Source organism: Equus caballus, chromosome 4 (assembly GCF_041296265.1).
Source record: "Equus caballus isolate H_3958 breed thoroughbred chromosome 4, TB-T2T, whole genome shotgun sequence".
NCBI lineage: Eukaryota > Metazoa > Chordata > Mammalia > Perissodactyla > Equidae > Equus > Equus caballus.
In genome coordinates, this window is record NC_091687.1 from 2,700,009 (window position 1) to 2,725,500 (window position 25,492).

General features: G+C 38.3%; 1 protein-coding gene across 18 annotated transcripts in view; it reads left to right on the forward strand.

Moving 5' to 3' along the window:
* The window catches only part of MAGI2 (membrane associated guanylate kinase, WW and PDZ domain containing 2), a 1,262,944-nt gene that overhangs the window by 1,026,228 nt on the left and 211,224 nt on the right, over positions 1-25,492 (forward strand). For all 18 annotated transcript variants that reach the window (XM_070265334.1, XM_070265337.1, XM_023640142.2 and 15 more), the window contains one exon: positions 6,583-7,221. In XM_070265334.1, the coding sequence (XP_070121435.1) occupies positions 6,583-7,221 (639 nt within the window). The remainder of the gene's footprint in view (positions 1-6,582; positions 7,222-25,492) is intronic.

The window sequence follows — 25,492 nt, forward strand, 5'->3', positions numbered from 1 at the left end:
TGTTTGTCTCTGGACCTTTCTCGCTTGGTGACACAGCTGAGAATATGCCAAGATCCACATGTGTGGGTGTTCTCAGTTCTACCCACCACCCCTACCGCCGTGGCCATACAGGCTGGGTGTGCTTTTGTCCATGTGATCCCTCCACTCTAACCACAGTGTATTTATATTCCAGAAGGGAACGAGGAGTTCAAGGATGCTTTCATGAGGCCCCAGCCGTCCTTGTTGGGAAACAGTGTATTGAGTTACAAGGATGAACATATCTGTCCTCTCAAATTTCTGCAAGCAGACTGCCAAATAATGTAATAAAATTCAGCAGTTTCTTTTTTAAAATTTGAACAATGTATTCTATTTCATCTTGGGACATTTTTGCTTTCCAATCATTATCAGTCATTTGTTAAAAATTTTAACCTATGTATTTATATATGTAACATCACCATAGTGCCGTACCATTCACAGAACATTCTTGCCAACATCTCTTTCCCATAAGGTAGGTAGAACAGCTGTTATTATCTCCGTTTTATAGATGAGGAAGCTGATGTTAAATGACTTGCTCAAAGAGCAGCCCACAGAGACGCAGCCTCAATTCCGTTCATCTATTCGACATTCCACAATACTTCACTTTGGAGAATAAATTTCATCAAGAGCAGTTATTTTCAATTTAATTGAAGCGATGAGTAGCACCCCCCCCCCAAAAGTACATGTCAAAATTTATTATGTTTGTGGCAGCTGTGGAATAGAGTGAAAATGAATATTCAATATTATAATACAATTGCCTGTTATAGTAAAATTGTATATATATATTATTATAAAAAACACAAGCTTCAGAAAAGAGAGGTCAGCAAACCCTATTAGCTGGAGAGGAATCTCAACAAATAGTAATTTTTCAATGTAGAGTGCATGGAATTGATGGGATGGGAGTAGTCAGTGAGATTTTTTTCTTTTAGCAAAAATCTATATGACTCGGCAAAAAAAAGAAGTCAGAAACACTAACAGCAGTAAATTTAGCTGTGAAATCTATTCCAGTTTTCCTCCGACTAAATCTTTCTATCCCTTATTCAATGAGCATTTATCCTAAAAACCTAAAGAGTTCCCAACACAGTAATGGTACTCTATATCTTTTGTGTACAAAACTCCCACAAAGGTATAAAGTCTGGGATGAATTCGTAGTCGCAAACATGAGACAGGAGCAATCTGAGTGGGAATGATGAACGATATCTTTGAAGAGGTGAGGGAAGAAATGAATTAGTTGGGATGTGGTACGTAGAAAGGAAGTGCCCTTGAGGGTCAAGAATAGCAGAATTCAACTAAAAGGCAAGTGGCAAGTTGTCACTTGTGAACAGTAAAGATATCGGCTTCACAAGAATGGTAACTTACTGGGTGGTGGAGACAAAAATAAGTTGGAAAGACTGTTAGTAAAGTGTATTAAGCAGAAGGTCTAGAGAACCTTCTGGGAAGCAGAGGTCTAGTAGTTGGAACTTAGTAAGGAGACTATAGGGTGAGAATGGAGCGGGAAGTAAATTACCAAAGTGGTGGTTAAGGAAGGCAGACAGCAAGTGGTAAGTGAGAGAGGCTGAAAAGGAAGCTTCTGCAGGCCACAGTGACTCAAAGAATGTGGGTGCTGAGGAAAGAGGTATAAGAATAACTCCACTTTAGACAGTGCTTTACAGAGAATGCCCTATTTTAGCCAAAATGATGAAGTACCCAAAAGGTATCCAAGATTGCGTTTTGATTTCCATGACTAAGAAAGAAACCAATGATCTTAGAATATTTTCTCATTCAAGCTAGCAATTTTAAATCTCTTGCTTCATCAGCCTCGCTCTCCTTCACTTGCACTTTGAAATCCCATAACTGGGAATCAGGTCACTATGAGACCAGTCCCTATGGGGACCCCAAGCTCAGTCACACCAAATTTGACCAACAGGCCTAGGATCAGTAGCCCTAAAACCATCTGGCCTCAAGATGGCCTGAAGTGAATGGCCACATAGGAAACAAGGTAACCTTGCAGGTAATATGGCAATGAAAACGTGTGCTTAGCTTTCAAAAGAAATGCATCATCTTATTTTTATGGAGAATCTTTCTTTGGTAAAATTAAAAGTGTTTTCACACACATGATCTCATTCTCGCAGTAGCCCTGTGAAAGAGGAAATGGAGATATTTTAATTCTCATTTTATAAAAGAAAAAATGGAGAGATGGAGAGATCAAGTGACTCTTTTCCAATTCTCCCTCTTAAGTAGGCCAATGGGGTTGGAGCTAGAGCCAATTTTCCTAATGATGTCCTTCTCTGTGCTCGCAAGCCCAGTCTGTCCCAGGACTTGGCGTGGCACCATCGCATAGCATATACCAGGTGGCTCGTATTTTCATTTCACAACATGTAAATGACATTCATACGGCGCAGTCTATAAATATCCTACCCAATCAGTTCTATCTGAACAAGCAAATGTTTGTCCATCTACAACAATTTCAGCATGACACGATGTCTAGGCATCTCTATATTTTTTTAAAGTGGGCAATTGAGTACTGTCAAGTTATTAGATAAGTTTATCCTGTGATAACTGACTACTCATCTTTTGCATTCAGAAATCTTCTGTGTAGCTCCATAAAGATATTGTTGCAGGATCCTTTATCACTCGCTTGTTTGATGACTTGAAAAACTGCTCTGCGTGGAAAATATCCATAAATTTTAAAAAGCAGTCTTACTGAGAACCACAAATAGTTCTCATTTTGTTTCTAATGGCAAGATCACATTAAAACTCAAAAATAGATAGCGTTAATCACTATAATTCAAATAACTACCCTTTAGACCTGGCAGGGGACCTTGAGAGCTTTGAATATAAGCCTTAGTTCTCTTCTCTTATGAATTTCTGGCAGAGCAGAGGGAAGAATATCGCATGCTTGGGGGCTGGAGGTTTGTTAACAGTGATTAAAGTTAGGGAGAGCCTTAGAAGAAAGTGGCATTTGGTAAGTTCGTGCCTATTACTTGCCCACTTAGAAACCGGTACTCATCCTTGATTATGACTATGGTGGGACTCTCTTAGCAGAATGGTCCTGGTTTTAGAATATAACTAAGGACAGATAATAATTACTGAAATAGCAATCTTTTTCTTTTTTTTTTTTTGTGCATAACAATTTACAGCTTACAAACCCTTTCACCTGTGTGATCTCATTTGTTATTTCCCATGGATCAGTAAGTTACTGTTATTACTGTTCCTCATTACTTCTGAAGAATCTGAGTCACAAAGGATTTAAGTGAGTTTTGAAAGTCACACAGCTAGGAAGTGATGGCGCTGGAAATCAGAGCAGCGTCTTTGGACTCCCCAACCCGTGTATTGTCTATGTACCGTGCAGCCTCCCAAACCTACAGAGAACATTGGATCGAGAAAATGGAGGTGGGCAGAAAAATAGTCAGTGTGTTAAAATTTTTTTTTAAAAAGACTAACCAAATAGCGAAAAATGGAGAAATGAGATGTACTGAAGAGGAAACCCAAATGGCCAATAAACATATGAAAAGATGCTCACCCTCACTAGCAATCTGGGAAATGCAAATTGAAACCATGATCACACCCATTAGATTAGCAAAAATTAAAAGTCTGAGAATGCCGAGTGTTGTGTCAGATGGGGAGCAATGAAAATTCTGATAAACTACTGATGGGAGCGTAAACTGATTTGACCTATTTCGTCAGCCATTTGCCATTATCTAACAAAGTTGAAGGTACACGTGGCCTGTGCCTAGCAATTCTATACCAAGATACCTCAGAAAAACTCTTCCATAGGTGCCCGCGGGCCATGAAAAGAGGTTCATAGCAGAGTTATCTTCTTTTTTCCTTTTTTACTTTTAAAATCAACTTTACTGAAGTGTAGTTTGTGTTCAATAAAATGCAGCCATTTTAAGAGTTTTCTCCATTGGCTTTATGTGTGTGTGTGTCTTAGTTTTCTTTGTTTTGCGGAGTTATCTTCAATAGCCAAAAATTCAAAAGAACCCCAGTGTCTATTAACAGAAGAATGAATAAATATTAATAAATAGTGATGTCATCATCTAATAGATACTATATTGCAATGAAAATTAATGAATTAGAGGTACAGGTGTCAAATAAATACCACAAATGCATTTTGAGGGAAATTACAGAAGATTAACATGATACCATTTACAAAAGGTTTAAAATATGCAAAAACATCCTTTTAGGGATATTATTGTTTACGGGTACCTGGATATTTCATAAAAATATTAAGTACATGTGAATAACAAACCTCAAATGGAGGACAACGATTACCTTTGGAAAGGGCAGTAACAGAATGCAAGTGGGAGAGGGGTGGTACCCAGGGGTTTTCAAGTATTGTGGGCGATGTTGTAAACGTTAAGCTGGAAGGTGGTACACGGGTATTTATTATTCGTTCAATTTGTGTGTGTGTGTGTGTGTGTGTGTGTGTGAGGGAGATTGGCCCTGAGCTAACATCGGTTGCCAGTCTCTCTTTTTGCTAGAAGGAAGATAGTCCCAGAGCTAACATCTGTACCAATTCTCCTCTACTTTGTATATGGGTTGCCACCACATGGCTTGATGAGTGGTGTGTAGGTCAATGCCCGGGATCCAAACCTGTGAACCCTGGGCCACCAAAGCAAAGTGTGCAAACCTAACCACTCCACCACTAGGCCAGCCCCCCTTTCAACTTTTTAATGTGTAAAATACATGATGATCACTTTGAAAATAGAAGAGGCAAGAGAAGAAAAAAGTTTGTCTGGATCAGAGACTTCTCTGGGGTGACCAGAACCAGATGAAAATGATGCCAAAGCATCCCCAGCTGCCCCAGTCTAATGAGGAATCCTAGTAGCATGGAGGGGATGCCCATCTGAATTTAGTCCTGAGCCCTGGTCCACTGTCCCAGCCGTGACACCAGCACCCTCTCTCTTAGACGTAATTGAAGAGTGAAGTTCCATCTGACCCATCACGTGGTCTTTGACATTTTCTAGACTCTAACCTAACCTGAATCCCAGAAAGTGTTCCTTTCGCTATGTCTTTAACACTTTCAAGAAGTTCTCTTGAATTCAGGAAGAGTGAGTATTAACCAAGTCTATGTTGTTGAAGGCATTTTATTCGTGTTGAGTGTTTTATTCATAGAATTATTTATTTTTAAGTGCATTTAATGGAGAAATCATTTTATATCAGACTCCTAAGAAAAGCTGGAAACGTACTAAACTCTGAAAGTCCCACTCTGTTTTTCATTTTTGATGTTTGCAATCTTGATGGGCAGGGATGTCTTGAATGAAATCCCTAGCCATTTACACTACCAATTTCAGAATTATCCTGATAAATTGATATCTGTTGAGTTACTCATCTGACAATTTGTGAAGACATGTCTTTTCATCCCTCATACACTCCTCAGCATAGTCAGGCACAATCTCAGTTTGCAAGTTCAATTCTCAAATAGTATGGTTTTGAGGATAAAAATATCAATCCGTGATAGAACAATTATCCAAAAATAAAATTGTTATTCAGATATAATTGAAGTCTTTTAAAATATTTGTCTCAAATGAACATCTTTTCCTGTATCTTGAGGAGGAAATACTGTTTTTATCAATATACTTTATGAGGAATAATTTACAATCAGGGCATTTTTAATATCATCAGATTCACTCCTAATCAGTGGACTTCTGTAACTCTATGATAATTCATTGGGGAGAGAGGAAAAATGCCTTTTTCCAAAAGATCTACAGAAATATCAATTTATTTGAGATCAGAGGATGAGTCTGTGGCAGCTTACTGTTTGAAAGTAAGGGTTCCAGATCCCTTCCATCCTATTTTAGCATCAATAGTGTTAATAATGGTCCACATTTGTTGAGCACTCGCCATGAGTCAGGCACTGTTCCAAGCACCTTCCCTGAATTATCTCATTTCCTTCTCGCAACAGAGGAACTGTGGTTCAAAGCAGGTCGGTCCCCTGCTAGGATCACATATCTGCTAAGAAGAAGAGCCAGGGTATGGACCCTGATCCCCGATCCCAAATCCTGTGCTCTTAACCTGTATGTGTGTACACATGGAACCTTTGCAATTACACTTTCCTATAGATAAAGAAAAAAATGGGCAAAATATTTTCCTCTTTCATAAAAAAGAAAAATGGCAGTTGACTCAGACAACTGATACCACAAAAACGAAAAAACATCATATACCAGGGCTTTCTGTCTCATCCAAAACTTACAACATTGCTTCTCAGTAGTTTGAAAGTTCTACTAACTGTTTTGCACTGAAGATGGGAATGAAGATGAAAAAGAAACAGAACATATGCTTCTTCGAGGTACTTCTCCTAACCTTTGCTTTCTGAGTCTTTCTCTCTGAGTATGAAGTTGTTTCTGAACTTCGAGAATAACCAAATAGCATTTTTTTCAGCATTTGATCATTATATTTGTTGGCAGACCTGTTGTAACCTTGAGTCACCTCCAGTGAATTTAAATATTACTCTAATTGATTTTCTCACTGCTCACTGAGAAACAGTGCACCTCTTTCACTAGTCTCATAAATAATTCCATTTCTCTCTGTCAACATTAACTGAACTTACCTCATGTTGTCAATCTCTTTCTTTTTCTCTTGCAGGCGATGTCATTGTCTATATTAATGAAGTGTGTGTCCTTGGACACACTCATGCAGACGTAGTCAAACTTTTCCAGTCTGTTCCTATTGGTCAGAGTGTCAACCTGGTTTTGTGTCGCGGCTACCCTTTGCCCTTTGATCCTGAAGATCCCGCTAACAGCATGGTGCCACCCCTTGCAATAATGGAGAGGCCACCTCCCGTGATGGTCAATGGAAGACATAACTATGAAACCTATTTGGAGTACATTTCTCGGACCTCACAGTCGGTTCCAGATATAACAGATCGGCCGCCTCATTCTTTGCACTCAATGCCAGCTGATGGTCAGCTAGATGGCACTTATGCACCACCCGTCCATGACGACAATGTGTCTATGGCTTCGTCTGGGGCCACCCAAGCTGAACTCATGACCTTAACCATTGTGAAAGGTGCCCAGGGCTTCGGCTTTACCCTTGCCGATAGTCCTACAGGACAGCGGGTGAAACAAATACTTGACATTCAGGGATGCCCTGGCCTGTGTGAAGGCGACCTCATTGTCGAGATCAACCAGCAGAATGTACAGAATCTGAGCCATACAGAAGTAGTGGATATACTTAAGGACTGTCCCATTGGAAGCGAGACTTCTTTGATTATCCATCGAGGAGGTAAGGTAAACACTGGCTCAACAATAAAATATACAGGTAAAATAGTAGGACGTTTACAATAACATGGTAAAAATGGAATTTCTCTGGAGTTGAATGAAATCGTACTTTAAAAAATAAAGGGAAAATAGTAAGAGAGAAAAACCATGAATCCAGGAAGCTGTGATTTTTTTTTTTGTTTTGAGAATATATCTTTTCCTATTGTATATTAAACACGATAATAATAGTGTTTTCAGTCTTAAAAATTTATATTGCTATGAACTTGGAGGTTAAAGATTGAATCCCCAGGTATGAATGGGTTGTATTCCGAAAGTTCGTTAACGGATCAGTTGTAGAGACCTCAAGTTGGTTTCCCATTGACTTGACTGAGACGTGATTTTTCCAATGGAAGCAATGTCCTAAGTTGTGCTTAGGATTCCAGGCTAGCAGGTGGAAGCTGGTTCAACCCCTTCCAAGCCAAACTATAGTCTTGGTCGTCTCCATAAGGGCCACTGGGCGCTGTGTCACTGGAGAAAACTCTTTTCAGAGTTGCGAATAGGATTGCTCAGGACGCTTCTTCCACTACCGCAGGGACTTCTCCAGTAACACTACCCATAGTGCCTTCCGTGACATGGGACGCGAGTTACAGAACAGGGTCAGGGCTAAAGTTCTGGGCTGGATGTTCTACAGGAAGGGTGGAAACAGAAGCAGTAAGGCACGTGGTAAGAGCCTGAGCCCTGGGTGTTTCTTCCCTTCTACCTTCTCTGCTGCACTTCTCTGCTACTTTGCTCCTGACTATCAATGAAACTAGGGAGAGAAAGGCAGGAGGGGCCACCAATAGAGAGGTACTTGAAAACGCTGTATAAAGGCAAGGGCTCAGGCTATGCCCTGGTCTTCCACCCACCAATTTGCGGACTCCGGACACTGAAAGTCCATGAGCCTCAGATGGCTCCTTTGTTTTATTGGGATACTACTACATAACCTGACGGTGGTGTTCTTTGTATTGAATGGCCCAGAACAGGTGCTCATTAAACGTCTGTTGAGTCTCAGTTAGCACCAAAGCTACAGCAGGGCTGGGTCAGGAGGAGCAGTGCTGTGAGGAACTCGTGCGTGAAGAGCACGTGTGTGGCAAACATGTGTGACGGCCTGTTCAGAGCACTGCACGCAGCACGGAGGCCCTGTCAGTCTGAAATGCAAATGAAAGCAGTCAAAGCTGGAAGAAACAGCTTTCATGATTTGTTTGGCCCTCTCGGCAGGTGTTTCCCCTTCCAGGAAGTATTTATATTGTCGATTTTTGTATGAAAATGGACACCAAATTCTAGGCATTTGTGAGCAACACTATACAAAGTATTATGTTCCTCTATTAAAAAGAGAAATTAATATGATAGCAAAAGGCTTAAATTTAACCTTCTTAAGGCACTTGAAAATAGCACTTGAGTCTTGATAATTAAATATTGACAGTATACTTTAATTTCTCCCACTGCTTGTTTAAGATTAAAACAAATATGCTCAATCAAATAGTCACATCTTTATAATGTGCAATTGAAAATCAAATCTTTGTAACAGGTTCTTGATATTAAAAGGTGTGCCTGAAAATTAGTGTGCAGTATGCACTGTATGACTCATAGAAACAAGTTTGGACACATTTTATATATAATGGCTTTTTTTTAGAGACATGGCAAAGCACTAAAAAGTATTTTGAAATTGTTTATTTGTTTTATTTATGTATATATATTTTATGGTTTTATTTTATAATACATATCACACATTATATAATATGTATTTATTTGTATTATTGCAATTTGTACCTTTTCTAAAAACATTTATTGTGTGCCTGCTATCAGCCAGACTACCCTATTCTTCCTCGTTTTTACCCCCAACTCCCCCACCCCATTTAATCCTCAAGTATTCAGTTTTGTTTGCATTTTCTTTGTGTTTGGGGATGAGGAATTTGTTTATATTTTGTGGCTAGTGTGGAATTGCAGCATGTAGCACACCGTGATGCTTAAAGTACTTCTAGACAAAAGCCTCTTGTGTTTCCTCAAATTTCCACAATTTGCACTCCTCCCTCTGAAATGAAGAGGCATTAACACAGGCCTGGGTCCTTGTAACAGGATTGTGGTTGGTTGTTTGTTTTTAATTATTTACAAGGATTTTTTTATTTATAAAATAATAATGTACATGGTTTAACTTTTTTAAGCAAATGGTGTCAGAAAGTATACAGAGAGAAGTAATTCTCTTTCCTGTCCTTGATTTTCAGTCCTTTTCCCAGAGGCAAACGTTTTCTATATACATGCTTTCAGAAATTCTGTAGTCTTAACTAGCACATACATGAATATATGTAGTATGTTTGATATAAATGGAATGATATACATACATATGTCTTGCTCTAAATATCTGGGTTATTAGGGTGAATTTCATTTTTTAATACACCCCAATGTGGTATAATTTACATACCGTAAAATTCACTAATTGTAGGTATATACTTCAGTCATTTTGCTAAAATGATGTAGGTGTGTAACACTCACCATAATCCTTAGAACATCCATCATCCCCAGTTCTTTTCGCCCCAGACGATCACCAGTACGCTTTCTGAATAGCTTTGCCTTTCTAGAAATTGTTTAATAAATGGAATCATTCAGTGTGCAGTCTCTTACTTAGCATGATGCTGCTGAAATCTACCCTATGTTGGTTCAGGAATGATTGGTTTGCTTCTTTTTATTGCTGAGTAATATTCCATTATATGGATAGACTACTTTTTTTTTAATCCCTTCACCAGTGGAGGGACATATGAGCTGTTTTCGGTTTTTGGCATTTATGAATAACGTTGCTATGAACATTTGGATACAAGTGTTTGCGTGCGCCTATGTTTTCAGTTTTCTTGGGTAGACACCTGGCAGTGGTACTGCTGGGTTATATGACAAGTATGTGTTTAAATTGTGAAGAAATTGCCAGAATGTTTTCCAAAATGGCTCTACTATTTTACATTCCCACTGGCAATGTATGAGGTTTCCAGTTTCTCCTCGTTGTTGCCTACACTTGGTATCATCAGTCTTGTTTATTATGGCTATGCTAATGAGTATATACTCATACTTCGTGGTTTTAATTTACATTTCTCTAATCTTTTAATGTGTTTATTAGCATTCATATATCTTCTTTGGTGACATGCCTACTCAATATTTTTCCCTCTCGTATATTTATTGGGCTGCTTGTCTTCTTGTTAAGTTATAAAAGTTCTCTATATCTTCTGAGTACAGGTCCTCTATAAGATATAATTGGCAAATATTTTCTCCTAGTCTATGGCTTATCTTTTTGTTTTCTTTATGATGCCTTTTGAAGCAGAAAAGTTTTAAATTGTGATGAAGTCCAGTTTATCTTTTTTGTATGTTGGCGGATTCTATTGGCTTATATGTTAAGAATTTTTGAACCTGTTTGGGTGGAGATTTTCTGTAGTTTTCTTTTCATGAGATGTCTTTGTCTGGCTTTTGTGTCAGGATAATACTGGCCTCATAAGTGTGTTGGAAAGTGTGCCCTCTCCCTCTGCTTTCTGAAAGAGCTTGTATGGGGCTGATATGATTTTTTCCGTAAAAGTATGACAGAAATTCACCAGTGAAGCCATCTGGGCTGGGCGTTTATCTGTAGAAAGATCTGTAGAAATATTTTTAGTTACTAATTAAATTTCTTTTCCTGATTTAAGTCTATTCCAACTTTTTATTTCTTCTTGAGTTGGTGTTGGTAATTTATGTATTTCTAGGAATTTTTTGCAATTATCTAAGTTGTCAAATTCGTTAGCATAAAGTTTTTAACAAAATTTTATAAAATTCTTTTTTAAGAATCAACTTTTGGATTAATTGATTTTCTGATTTCTGTTTCATGTTTTCCACACTGATCTTTATAATTTCTTCTCTTCTACTTGCTTTGTGTTTGTTTTACTTTACCTTTTCTGTCTTCTTAAAGTGGAGGCTTATATTAATGATTCTAGTTCTTTCTTTCTAATTAAAGCATTTAAAGCTATAAACTTTACTGTAAGTTCTTCTTTAGCTGAATTCCAAGAGTTTTGATATGTTGTATTTTCTTTTTTATTCAGTTTGAAATACTTTCTTATTTCCCTTGTGATTTCTTCTTTGACCCACAGATTACTAAGAAATGTGTTATTTTTCAAACATTTGGGATTTCCCAATTCTTCTCTGTTGATTTCTAATAATTTCTTTATGGAGGAGAACATGTTTTGTATGATTTCAGTCCTTTTAAATGTGTCGAGACCTGTCTTATGGCCTAGTGCCTTGCTTCTTTTAACTTGATTTATCTTGGAGGGCTTTGTATATTAGTTCAAAACTATACCTATACCTCATTATTTTTAATAACTTATTTAATTAGATACCCAGTAATGGATATTTTGTTTGCTTTCATTATTTTTCTATTGTAAAAAAAAGATGTATCTTTGCACATCTATCTCTGCACAAAAGGTATAGATACATAGTGTCGATTCATTCTTTCAAGAAATATTTCTTGAGTGCCTACTATATACTAAGCATTTTTTGGCACTGGAGATAAAGCCATAAACAAATCCAACTACTTCTTTGTCCTCATGGATTTGACATTCCAATAGAGAGAGACAAATAAAAAATAAATGCCAACATAAATATGCCCTTTGTTTATTTGTTAGGTATCTTCTATTCCCCTGGAGTTTTATTCTTGAATATTAATTTTATAACCAGTTACTTTACTGAGTTATCTTATTGTTTCTCATAATTTTTTCGGTTCATTTCATGGGATTTGGGGGCATAAAGTCATACCACCTATAAGTAACAATCAGTTGCCTTCTCCTTTCCTGTTTTCATACCTCTGATTTGTCTTGTCTATTACATTTAACTGATATGTTTTGAACACTGTTGATTAACAGTGGGAATTATGGATATCCCTATCTTATTCTTGGCTTAAATGGAAACCATCTCATTTTACGCAGTTCAACACAATATTGGCTTTTTATTTGACACAAACATTTACCACGTTAAGGAAATACTCCTAAATTCCTATTTCACTAAGACTCTTTATCAAAAATTGGTAATGAATTTTATCAAAAGCCAAAAAAGGTATTTATGGAGATGATCATTATTTTCTCCTTTAACTTATCACTTTGATGAATTGCATTAAGAGATTTACTAGTATTGAACTATCCTTTCATTCCTGGAATAGACCATATTGTGCTTATAATGTGCTCCTAGATTCTATTTGTTTATATATAATTTTGCATTGACATTAAAAAATAAGATTCATCTGAAGTTTTCTTTTTTGGGTTTTGTTTTGTTTTGTTTTTACTATCAGATTTTACTACCAAAGTTCTATTGGTGTCATAAAAGCAACCAATAGCTTTCTTTCTCTGCTCTAAAACAGTTTAAGTAACATTGAAGTTATATATTTCTTGAAGATATAATATAATACACCTTTGAAATTCTCTAGTTCTGATGGGTTGAGTTTTGTTTTTGGTTTAATGGGGGTGGGAGACACCAACTTTCTCAATTTCTTCCATAGTAATTAATCTTCTTAAAATTCTGTCTTGCCTGGGCTTGGTTTTCATAATTTATACTATCCTGCAAAGTGTTCTCCTTTATTCACATTTTCAAATGTATTTAAAGAGAATTGAATCAAGTATTCTCTATTTTTTTCTTCCACTTTCCACTTTACCTAAGAATATGTCTATTATTCTCATTTCTTATTGGTGCTATTTTCTTGATTAAGTTAGCTAAGAGTTTTTGTATTTTGATGGTTGAGGAAGCATACTAGTTTATTTATAAATAATTGTTGGCTGATTCTCAACCTCGTATGGAATAAGGGGTCATTACACTTTCTAGCCAAAGAGACTATTATTTGATGTCTGGCATAAAGCAACCCCAGAGTCATTGCTATAATCAATCCTTGCCCTGTATTGTACTCTTTGTTTATATTAAAATTCAACAAAGTCCCCTACTTGATTTGTGAACTTCTCATAAATTACAGTGGGTCAGTATTTGAAAATTTTCCCGCCTATTTCTAGAAAACATGATCCTAAAAGTTTTCATCAAATCAGAATATTTCCTTCTTGTGCTGACAATATAGTAATTAACTAGTATCAGTAATGCACATCTTCTCTTTCTTTTTTTTTAAAGATTTTATTTTTCCTTTTTCTCCCAAAGCCCCCCAGTACACAGTTGTGTATTTTTAGTTGTGGGTCCTTCTAGTTGTGGCATGTGAGATGCCACCTCAGCATGGCTTGATGAGTGGTGCCATGTCCTCGCCCAGGATTCAAACTGGTGAAACCCTGGGCTTCCGCAACAGAGCATGCAAACTTCACCACTCAGCCACGGGGCTGGCCCCTCTTTCTTTTATATTCAAACAGAGATCAGAGTATTTGAGAGGCAACATAAACTATATCAGAGCTGTGTTTGAGGGCAAAGCATAAAAACTATGGACTCAGAGAATTGTGTCTATGTAGAGAACTCTTGCTACAAAATTGCAAAAGGCATATTAGAGAAAAACATTGTATCACAAGTTGTAAACAGCACAGAGGAAATATTGAAAGCAAAGCTATAAGGAGTATTGATGTTTTTAATAGTGCTAATATTTTTTCCCAGAAAAACTTTTTTGTTTAGAACTTCTTTCAAATTCACATAAAAATTACAACTATTGTATATAGAATACCATATACCCTTTACCCACATGGTTGTTCATGTTTTTCCTCATTTGCTCAATAGTATGTGTGTGCATGCTTGTGAGCATGTGTTTCTAAACTGTTTAAGACTAAGTTGTATACATCATGCCCCTTTACCCCAAATATTTTAGTGTTTCTTTCATGTCACTACTCATTTCGAGAAATATGTAAGTAGCCAGTTAAAGTTATAAAAGATACTTTTAAAGAAGCACTCGGAATTTTAAGACTACCATTACTGGTCATGCTGTGACCTGTGCTGAATTGTACGAAGGACGCCGGGGGATCCTGGAAACTTAGAAATGTAGTAAGAGCATCAGCAACGTGGTGGAGTGAACTGTTACCTTTGTCTCTCCCGCTTTGAGCTACAGCTGAATGGACGTTCATTGATTGGTGGAGGATACCCACACAGCACATCAGGACTCCTGAGAAAGCTGTGCAGCTGTACATCAGAAGATGGATGGACTACCCCCCAGGGAGGTGGTGGAGATAAGTGAGCACTCTCTGGTCCCCAGGCAGCCCAGTACATACCTGTGACTGCTCTCCCACCTGGAGTGCCCATAGCATCACTACAGCCCCAAGGGTGGGATTGTGCCTTGGCATGACTGTGGAAACAAGGGATCACAACCCTGAGCCCCTGCGTGATCACTTCCCTGTCCAGTAGGAGAGTCCACAGGGCCACACAGTCCACAGGAAGTGGCCCAGGCTTGGACCCAGTGAGGAGGGCCCCCTGACCAAGCAGAATGGCTGGTGCAACCTAGGAGCTGTGACCACAGGTGAACAAGGTCCTGGCTTCCACAAATGCTCCTAGTACCACTGCAGCCCCAAAGGGGGGACCATGACTCAGCAGACTGTGGGATCAGGCGGCAGCAGCCCTGAGCTCCAATATGATTGCTTTCCCATTTGGTGGGAGAGCTGACAGGGCCAATGCAATCACAAGGAGTGGCCCAGGCTCGGACAGGGATCACAGCAGGCTCAGATTACACAGCCCTGCCTTCCTCCAGTGGCAGCAGGTGGAACCTGTGATCAGGTACTACCACTATGCGACAGCACAAATCCACTCCATCAAATGGTATGAAGAAATACATTAATACTCTAGACCAGAGGGAAAAGATAAACACCCAGAAATCAATCCTGAAGGCACAGAAATCTACAATCTAAGAGACAGAGAATTCAGGACAGCCATCATAAAATAACTCAATGAGTTACAAGAGAATTTGGAAAGATAGTTCAATGAAATCAGGAAAAAATTAATGAATAGTGGGAACTCTTCACAAAAGAGATTGAAACTATAAAGAAAAACCAATCAGAAATGTTGGAGATGAAAAACACAACGAATGAGATAAAGAAAAATCTGGAGTCCTTAAATTACAGAGCTGACATTATGGCATACAGAATTAGCAATCTAGAGGATAGGAATACAGAAATGCCTCAGATGGAGGAGGAAAGAGAACTAAGAGTAAAAAGAAATGAAGAAATTCTCTGAGAAATATCTGACTCAATTAGGAAATGCAAAATAAGGATTATAGGTATTCCAGAGGGAGAAGGGAGCAGAGAGCTTGTTCAAAGAACTAATAGCTGAGAACTTCCCAAACCTGGAGAAGGAGCTGGAATTACATGTAAATGAAGCCAATAGAACTCCTAATTACATCAGTGTAAAAAGACCTTCTCAAAGGCATATATTAGTAAAGCTAGCAAAAGTCAATGACAAAGAAAAAATACTAAGGACAGCAAGGCAGAAGAAAATAACCTACAAAGAAACCCCTATCAGGCTTTCCGTCGATTTCTCAGCAGAAACCTTACAGGCTAGGAGAGGGTGGAATGATATATTCAAAATCCTGAAAGTCAAAAACGTTCAGCCAAGAATACTCTATCCAGTGAAAATATCCTTCATTTATCATGGAGAAATAAACTTTCCCAGATAAACAAAAGCTGAGGGAGTTCATCTCCACAAGACCCCCCCTACAAGGTTTTATCAAGAAGGCCCACATACCAGAAAAAAAAGAAAGGGTTTACAAAGCCTTGAGCAAGGATATAAATAGGCAGACAAAATCAGAAAATTGGAACTCTCTATCAGAACAGATTAGCAAACCCTTAGTTATCACTCTAAAGATAAAGGGAAGGAAAACATCACAAATAAATATAATCACTTCATTTTAACCACAAATTCATAGCACATAACAGAATAAGTTGTGACAACAACAACTTAGAATGGGAAGAGAAATGGGATGAAACCTGCCTAGACTAAGAGAATAAGAGGCTATCAGAGAATGGACTGTCTCATCTACGAGATCTTTAATACAAACCTCACAGTAACCACTAAACAAAAAATCAGAACAGAGATACAAAGGATAAATAAAGAGAAAACTGAGAAAACCGTCATAGAGAGCCACCAAACTGAATTGGCAGTCTAAAATACCTGGCACAAGAAACAAGGGAAATACAAAAGAACTGGACAATAAGCAATAAAATGGCAGCATTAAAGCCTAATTTTAATAATCACCCTAAATGTAAATGGATTGAATTCCCCAACCAAAAGATACAAAGTGGCTATATGGATTAAAAACCAAGACCAGACAATTTGCTGCCTCCATGAAATGCATCTCAGCTGCAAAAACAAACACAGGCTTAGAGTGAAGGGATGGAAGACAATACTCCAAGTAATGGCAAACAAAAGAAAGCAGGAGTTCCATCCTTATAGCAGACAAAGTAGACTTCAAGATAAAACAGGCAATGAGAGACGAAGAGGGGCAATATACAATGATAAAAGGGGCACTCCACCAAGAGGACATAACACTTATAAACATACATGCACCTAACACATGGGCACCAAGGTACATAAAGCAACTATTAATTGGCCTAAAAGGAGATGTTAACAGCAATGCTATAATAGTAGGGAACCTTAACACCCCTCTGTCATCAATGGATAGATCAAGCAGACAGAAAGTCATCAATGAAATAGTGGAAAAAAACAAAAAAACTAGACCAGATGGACTTAATAGAAATATATAGAACACTCCATGCAAAATCAGCAGCATACACATTCTTCTCAAGTGCACATGGAAATTCTCAAAGATAGACCATATGTTGGGAAACAAGACAAGCCTCAATAAATTTGAGAAGGTTGAGATCATATCAAACATCTTTTCCAATCATAATGCTATGAAACTAAAAATCAACTATGAGAAAAAAGCTTGGAAAGTGACAAAAACATGTGGAGACTAAACAACATGCTACTGAACAACCAATGGATCATTGAAGAAATTAAAGGAGAAATCAAAGAATATATGGAGACAAATGAAAATGAAAGTACACCATACCAACTCATATAGGATACAATAAAAGCAGTCTAAGAGGGAAATTCATAGCAATACAGGCCCACTTTAACAAACAAGAAAAATCTCAAATAAGCAATCTTAAACTACACCTAACAGAATTAGAAAAAGAAGAACAAAGAAACCCCAGAGTCAGCAGAAGGAGGGATGTAATAAAAATTACAGCAGAAATAAATGAAATTGAAACCAAAAAAAAGAAACAGTAGACAGGATCAATGGAACTAAGAGCTTGTTCTTTGAGAAGATAAACAAAATTGACAAGCCCTTGGCCAGACTCACTAAGAAAAAAAAACAGAGAAAAGACTCAAATAAATAAAGTTAGAAATGAAAGAGGAGGAATTATAACAGATACCACAGGAATACAAAGGATTATGAGAATACTGTGAAAAACTATATGCCAACAAATTGGACAATCTAGATGAAATGAATAAATTCTTAAATTCATACAACCTCCCAAAATCGAACCAAGAAAAATAGAGAATCTGAATAGACCAATCACAAGTAAAGAGATTGAAACAGAATCAAAAACCTCCCAAAAAAAATGAAAGTCCAGGACCAGATGGCTTCTCTGGAGAATTCTACCAAACATTCAAAGAAGATTTAGTACCTATCCTCCTCAAACTATTCCAAAAAATTGAAGAAGACAGAACACTTCCTAACACATTTTACAAGGCCAAAATCACCCTGATCCCAAAGCCAGAGAAGAACAACACAAAAAAGGAAAACTACAGGGGCTGGCCCCGTGGCCGAGTGGTTAAGTTCACGTGCTCCGCTGCAGGCGGCCCAGTGTTTCGTTGGTTCAAATCCTGGGCGTGGACATGGCGCTGCTCGTCAAGCCACGCTGAGGTGGCGTCCCACGTGCCACAACTAGAAGGACCCACAACAAAGAATATGCAACTATGTACTGGGGGGCTTTGGGGAGAAAAAGGAAAAAATAAAGTCTTAGAAAAAAAAGGAAAACTACAGGCCAGTATCACTGATGAACATAGACGCAAAAATCCCCAACAAGATATTGGCAAAGCAAATATAGCAATACATCAAAAGGATCATACACCATGACCAAGTGGGCTTTACACCAGGGACATGGGGATGGTTCAACATCTGCAAATCAATCAATGTGATACACTACATTAACAAAATGAGGAATAAAAACCACATTATCATCTCAGTAAATGCTGAGAAAGCATTTGACAAGATCCAACATCCATATGTGATAAAAAAAAAAAAAAAACTCTCAATAAAAAGGGCATAGAAGGAAAGTACCTCAACATAATAAAGGCCATAGATGACAAACCCACAGCCACCATCATGCTTGGGGAAAAACTGAAAGTCATCCCTCTGAGAACAGGAACAAGACAAGGGTCCCCACTCTTATCATTCTTATTCAACATAACACTGGAGGTTTTGGCCAGAGCAATTAGGCAGGAAAAGGAAATAAAAGGTATCCAAATTGGCAAGGAGGAGGTGAAACTCTTGCTGTTTGCAGATGATGTGATTTTATATAGAGAAAATCCTAAAGAGTCCATCAGAAAACTATTAGATATAATCAACAACTACAGCAAAGTTGTGGAGTACAAAGTAAACTTACAAAAACCAGTTGCATTTCTGTAGTCTAATAACAAACGAACAGAAAGAGAACTCAAGAATACAATCCCAGGGGCCAGCCCCATGGCACAGCGGTTAAGTTCGCACATTCCATTTTGGCAGCCCAGGGTTCTCCAGTTCAGATCCCGGGTGTGGACATGGCACTGCTTGGCAAGCCATGCTGTGGTAGGCATCCCACATATAAAGCAGAGGAAGATGGGCATAGATGTCAGCTCAGGGCCAGTCTTCCTCAGCAAAAAGAGGAGGATTGGTGGCAGACGTTAGCTCAGGGTTAATCTTCCTCAAAAAAAAAAAAGAATACAATCCCATTTACAATCACAACAAAAAGAATAAAATATCTAGGAATAAATTTAACCAAGGAGGTAAAAGACCTATATGATGAAAACTATAAGACATTATTGAAAAAATAGATGATGACATAAAGAAATGGAAAAATATTCCATGCTCATGGATTGGAAGAATAAAATAGTTAAAATGTCCATACTACCCAAAGCAATCTGCAGATTGAGTACAATCCCAATCAGAATCCCAATGACATTCTTCACAGAAATACAACAAAGAATCCTAAAGTTCATATGGGGCAACAAAAGACCCCGAATAGCAAAAGCAATCTTGAGAAAAAAGAACAAAGCTGAAGGCATCACAATCCTGACTATAAAATATACTACAAACCTTTAGTAATCAAAACAGCATGTTACTGGTACAAAAACAGACACACAGATCAATGGAACAGAATTGAAAGCCTAGAAATAAAACCACATATCTACGGACAGCTAATCTTTGAAAGGGGCTAAGAACATACAATGGAGAAAGGAAAGTCTCTTGAATAAATGGTGTTGAGAAAACTGGACAGCCACATGCAAAAGAATGAAAGTAGACCCTTATCTTTTGCCATACATAACAAGTTACTCAAAATGGATTAAAGATTTGGAGGTAAGACATGAAACCATAAAACTCCTAGAAGAAAACATAGGCAGTACACTCTTTGACATCGTTCCTAGAAGCATCTTTTCAAATACCATATCTACTCAGACAAGGGAAACAAAATGAAAAATAAACAAAAGAGACTACATCAAACTAAAGAGCTTCTGCAAGGCAAAAGAAACCTGGAACAAAACAAAAAGATAACCCACCAACAGGGAGAAAATATTTGCAAATCATATATCCAACAGGGCGTTAATCTCCAAAATATAAAGAACTCATGTAATTCAATAAGAAAAAAAAAAAACAACCTGATCAAAAAATGGGCAGAGGATATGAACGGACATTTTTCCAAAGAAGATATACAGATGGCCAACAGGCACATGAAAAGATGTTCAACATCACTAATTATTAGGGAAATGCAAATCAAAACTACAATGAGATATCACCTTACACTTATTAGAATAGCTATAATCACCAAGACAAAAAATAACAAATGTTGGAGAGGTTGTAGAGAGAAGGGAACCCTCACACACTGCTAGTGGGGATGCAAACTGGTGCAGCCACTGGGGAAAACGGTATGGAGATGTCTCAAAAAATTAAAAATAGAAATAGCATATGATGCAGCTATCCCGCTACTGGGTATTTATCCAAAGAACCTGAAATCAACATTTCAAAGACACTTATGCACCCCTGTATTCACTGCAGCATTATTCACAATAGCCAAGACATGGAAGCAACCCAAGTGACCATCGACTGATGAATGGATAAAGAAGATGTGGTGTATATATATACAATGGAATACTACTCAGCCATAAAAAAGACAAAATTGTCCCATTTGCAACAATATGGATGGAATTTGAGGGTATTATGTTAAGTGATATAAGCCATATCTCTCTCTCGAGACAGAGAAAGACAAACACCATATGATTTCAGTCATATGTGGAATATAAACAAATACATGGACAAAGAGAACAGATTAGTGGTTATCAGAGGGGAAGGGGGTTGGGGGTGGGCATAAGGGATAAACGGGTACATACATATGGTGATTGAAAAATAATGTACAACTGAAATTTCACAATGTTATAAACTGTTATGACATCAATAAAAAAATTTTTTAAAGCACAATTACCACAATGACAACAAAAGACTTACAAAATCATCAAAAAGGATTTTAGCTTAAAAAAGATAGTCAGTACTTCCCAGTAATAAGGATCTGATACAGAAATATTTCTGAAACAGAGAAAGGCACTGGTTATTTAAAAAGAATGCAATGCAGAGAGATTAGGTGAAAGTCAAAGTGGATATTCCACAGTCGATATTATGTAATCCAACTTTCCACTTGATGTCTGTCAAAATGAGCATATAGGACACAGCAAACTAAGAAAAGAATCCAAACCATGAGGCATACTGGCTGCTGTATTTGCAAATATGCCCTGAAGTCTCAGCGGCTTAGCACAATAAAAGTCTATTTCTCACTCATGTGATTTCCAGTACATGTGCTCCTGGAGAACAGATTTCCTGGGCGACTCTCCTCCACCCATTGGCTCAGGGAACCAGGTTTCCCTCTGGAAGATCCCTATGCCCTAGGGCCTTGGAGTCCCCCACCGACCCCCTCTAGCCAGCTGGAAGATAAAAAGCAAACAGAAAAGCAGAGGATCAAGCAAGAGGCTTTAGGGGCCAGCTCTGGGAGAGGTATCCATCCCTTCCTCCACATTCCGTTGGCCAGAACTCAGTTCTAGGTCCCATTAACCATAAGAGTCTTGGAAATGTATTCCTGTGTGCGCAGGAGTAAGGGAATGGTTTGGGGTCACACATGTAGTAGATATTTTGCTCTTGATATTTCTTATATGCTGTCTATACCTTGACCCGCACATCAGGGACATATGACTACTGATTATGTCAAAGAGTGAGATGAAATCTTTTTTATAATATGATCTTGTAATGAGGTTTACTTTAGGTTTTTGAGGTACAGTCAAGCCGCTGGTATATGTTTTAAAATTCACAGTCTCCTCACATTTCCCTTCTCTACCCAACTTTCAGAAACTTAGACTCAGAGTTAAGTAATTGGCCCAAGTTCAATGAATGTGTCTTGGCACAGGGATGGGCAATTTATGGTCCTCAAATATGAGACATAAGAAATATGAATAAATATCAATGACAAGGACCTCGTCCTAAACATGGAAAATGCCATGGATCTCACGAGACATACGCCAAACCAGGAAATTGATGCATGATGGCTCTTAGGGTGAGAGAGACAGAACGCTGGAAATACTTGGAGAGTTGTCACACCACTTGGAAGTAGCAGAAACAGAACTCAAATCTGCGTCTTCTGATGGTAATATCAGTGAGTTTTACATTGTAGTTGTGCCTTGCTTAACGACAGGGATACGTCCTGAGAACTTCATCGTTAGGCAGTTTTGTTGTTGTGTGAACATCATAGTGTGTACTTACACAAACGTAGATGATGGAGCCTATTACACACCTAGGCTCTATGATCCAGCCCATTGCTCCTGGGCTATGACCCTGGACATCATGTTACTGGACTGAATACTGTAGGCAACTGTAGCACAATGTAAGTATTTGTGTATCTAAACATAGAAAAGGCACAGTAAAAATACAGTATAAAAGATTAAAAATGGTGCACCTGTTTGGGGCACTTACCATGAATGGAGCCTGCAGGACTGGACGTTGCTCTGGGTACAGCTGTACAAAATATTTTTCTTTATGTCTTTACTTTATAAGCTTTTTTCTATTTTAAAATTTTTATTATTATTTTCACTTTTTAGACTTTTTTGTTAAAAACTAAGACACACACACGTGTTAGCCTAGGGTCACACAGGGTCAGGATGATGAGCATCACTGTCCTCCACCTGCACGTCTTGTCCCACTGGAAGTTCTGCAGGGGCAATCACACGCGTGGAGCTGTCATCTCCCGTGATAACAATGCCTCTTCTGGAACCCCTCCTCAGGGACCTGCCTGAGGCTCTTCTGTAGGACATGTCACTCTTTTCAGAAATATGTCCATGGTGGTTTTCTTGGTTTGTTTCTTCTCTTCATCATAGATTTGCTTGTAAGCTTATGCCCTTGAACATTCCTCTCTATTAATGAAAACCTTTCATTCTGGGGTTCACATTTTCAAACTTTTTAAGGAGCTTAGTGAGGTCTGTAAAAGCTTCTGATAAACCCTTCACTGTGAATTTTCTTGGGGGTTCCTCTTCTTTTTCTTCTCTTGCAGTTTCCTTTTCTCTTGCCTTTTCTTTCGCTACATCATTACAATGTCTATGACATCACTGGGCAATAAGAATTTTTCAGCCCCATTATAATCTTATGGAACCACAGTCATGTAGGCAGTGTGTCATTGACCCAAACGTCATTATGCAGTGCATGACTGTATGCCTGTTTCCCCAAATTTTATGGAGAGAAAGCTTGAGTGGCTTCAGCTTGGATGTGCAGGATTTACTCATTTCCGTTTACTTAATAACCATTGGTTGAGGATCTGTTGTGCTCGGCACTGGTCCAAGTGCTAGAAATATGGCAGTGATGAAAACAAAGTCGCTGTCTCCAGAAGTTTACCTCCTCTGGGGGCAAATTAGATAATAAACAAAGAAATACGTGTTAGAGATGAGAATGAAGAAAAACTGAGAAACGGAGTAAAAGAAAGGAGAGTGAAGGCATGAAAGATAGTTCTCTTTTGGAAAGAGTAGTCAGGGAAAGACATCTGTGCAGAGAGCTAAAAAAAGTGAGGGAGCAAGCTGTGTGGATATCCAGGGAGGAGCGTATCAGGAAGGCCCTGAGGCAGGTCTGTGCTTGCTGTCAAGTAATAGGAAGAAGGCTCATGTGCTGAGACTGAGTGGGGAAGAGATGGAACAGTAAATGAGGTCAGAGATTGTTGAGGCTGGAGGGAGGCAGGCAATGTAGAGTCTTACGTAGCCACGGGCCCTAGAAAGGACTTCAGATTTTACTTTGGAGTGAAATGAGAAGCCTTTGGAGTGTTTGAGCAGAGGAGTGACGTGATGTAACATTATAGAAAGCTCTCTGTGGTTGCTGTGTTGAGAATAACCTGTTGGGAGGCAAGGCTGCAAGCAGGCTGACAGGTGAGTTGGCTTTCACAGCAATGCGAATGAGAGAGGAAGAGAGCCTGTAGAAGGATGGCAGGAGTGGAGGTGGTAAGAGATGGGTTCTGAATGTATTTCAAAGGAAGAGCCGAAGAATTTGCTGCTGGATGGGATGTGGGGTATAAGAGAAAGAGAGAAATCAAAGACTGAAAAGTTTTTGACCTAAGAAACTAGAAGAACAGAGTTGCCGTTTACTGATAGGATGAATATGATGAATGAAAATGGTCATGGGGGCCTTTGGGGGGAATGGAGAATCCAGTTTGGGATGTGCCAAGTTTGAGATACCCTTTAGCAATCTGAGTGGAGACGGCTGGCGTGGGGATGGTATCTAAACCTGGAGACTGAATGAGAACACCTAGCGAGTGAGCGTGAATAAAGAAGAGAAACACTCTGAGGACTGAGGACGGAGACCCTTCAGTTTTAGAGGTTGGGGAGAGTGGCCAGCAAGAGGCGAAGAAAGGATGACTTGTGAGGAAGGAGGAGAAAAGAGAAAGGGGTACCTGTAGCCTTATGAGGGGAGTGTTTCAAGATGGAAGGTATGTGTCAAGTGCTGGGTAAGAGAGGACTGAGAATTTAACATTGGATTTGGCAAAAGGATCAAATATTTTGAGTTAACATGACCATGGAAGTCAGCTGAAAATAACACTCAAAATCTTTTATTTGGTTGACTAATTAGGGGGAAGTCAAGGTCAGTGCTGTGGTCACTTGAAAACAAAGCATCTTTCGTATTTGAACTTGTGGAGTGCATTTACTTGTATGTACTGTGATTTTGTATGTATTCTGAGGGGGCAAAGTACACTTTCTCCTTTCATAATTTCCTGATTCTCTTTATTTTCTACCATTCAACTCATGTGAGATCCACTTATTACCAAAAGAACTAACTTTCCTATTTGTGCTAACGTCTAAGTTAGTGAAATGTTTTTCTGTGGTAGATTCCAAAAGGAGGAACTATCATACTTCTTAACATTTTAAACCTCATTTCATTTAGGGCTTCTGAGGGGAAAAATGGCATTCATTGTACCAAGTGACATTTTCATCTCTTTATCATAAAGTTCAAGTACCATAAAAATAAGAATTTAAGGGCTGCAGGCTCTCTTTATTCCAAAAAGTACCCCACTCCACCCTCGCACGCACGCGCACGTGCACGCACGCACGCACACACACACACCCCTAGTAGTCAGGTTAATATATTGGTTATTTTATTTCAAAATATATCTTTTGGCCATTTCTAAATATAAATGGAAGAATGGACAGAAGAAGTGTTTTATAACTGGTAAATCCAATATATATGTGACAAAGATGTAACTATTAATTATTGATTTGGTATTAACCTTTTATTTACCCCACTTACTAATTTGAGGACACTTTAAGTGCAAAAAAGGACGTTAAGATTTACACTCCCGCAGTCACCAGTATAAACATAAATAATTGCCCTAGTGGAGATACACAGAAATGCCAATTCAGAGGAACTAATGGTTTTTAAAATACTAGCTAATTTCCCTCAACAATAAAGACTGTATTTTATTTACCATTTTTTTCCTCAGAGCTTGGCATGCATACTTGTTAAAGTATTTCATTCTGTTATGACTTTAGGACGAGGAAGACAGTCACAAAACAAAATCAAGAAGATG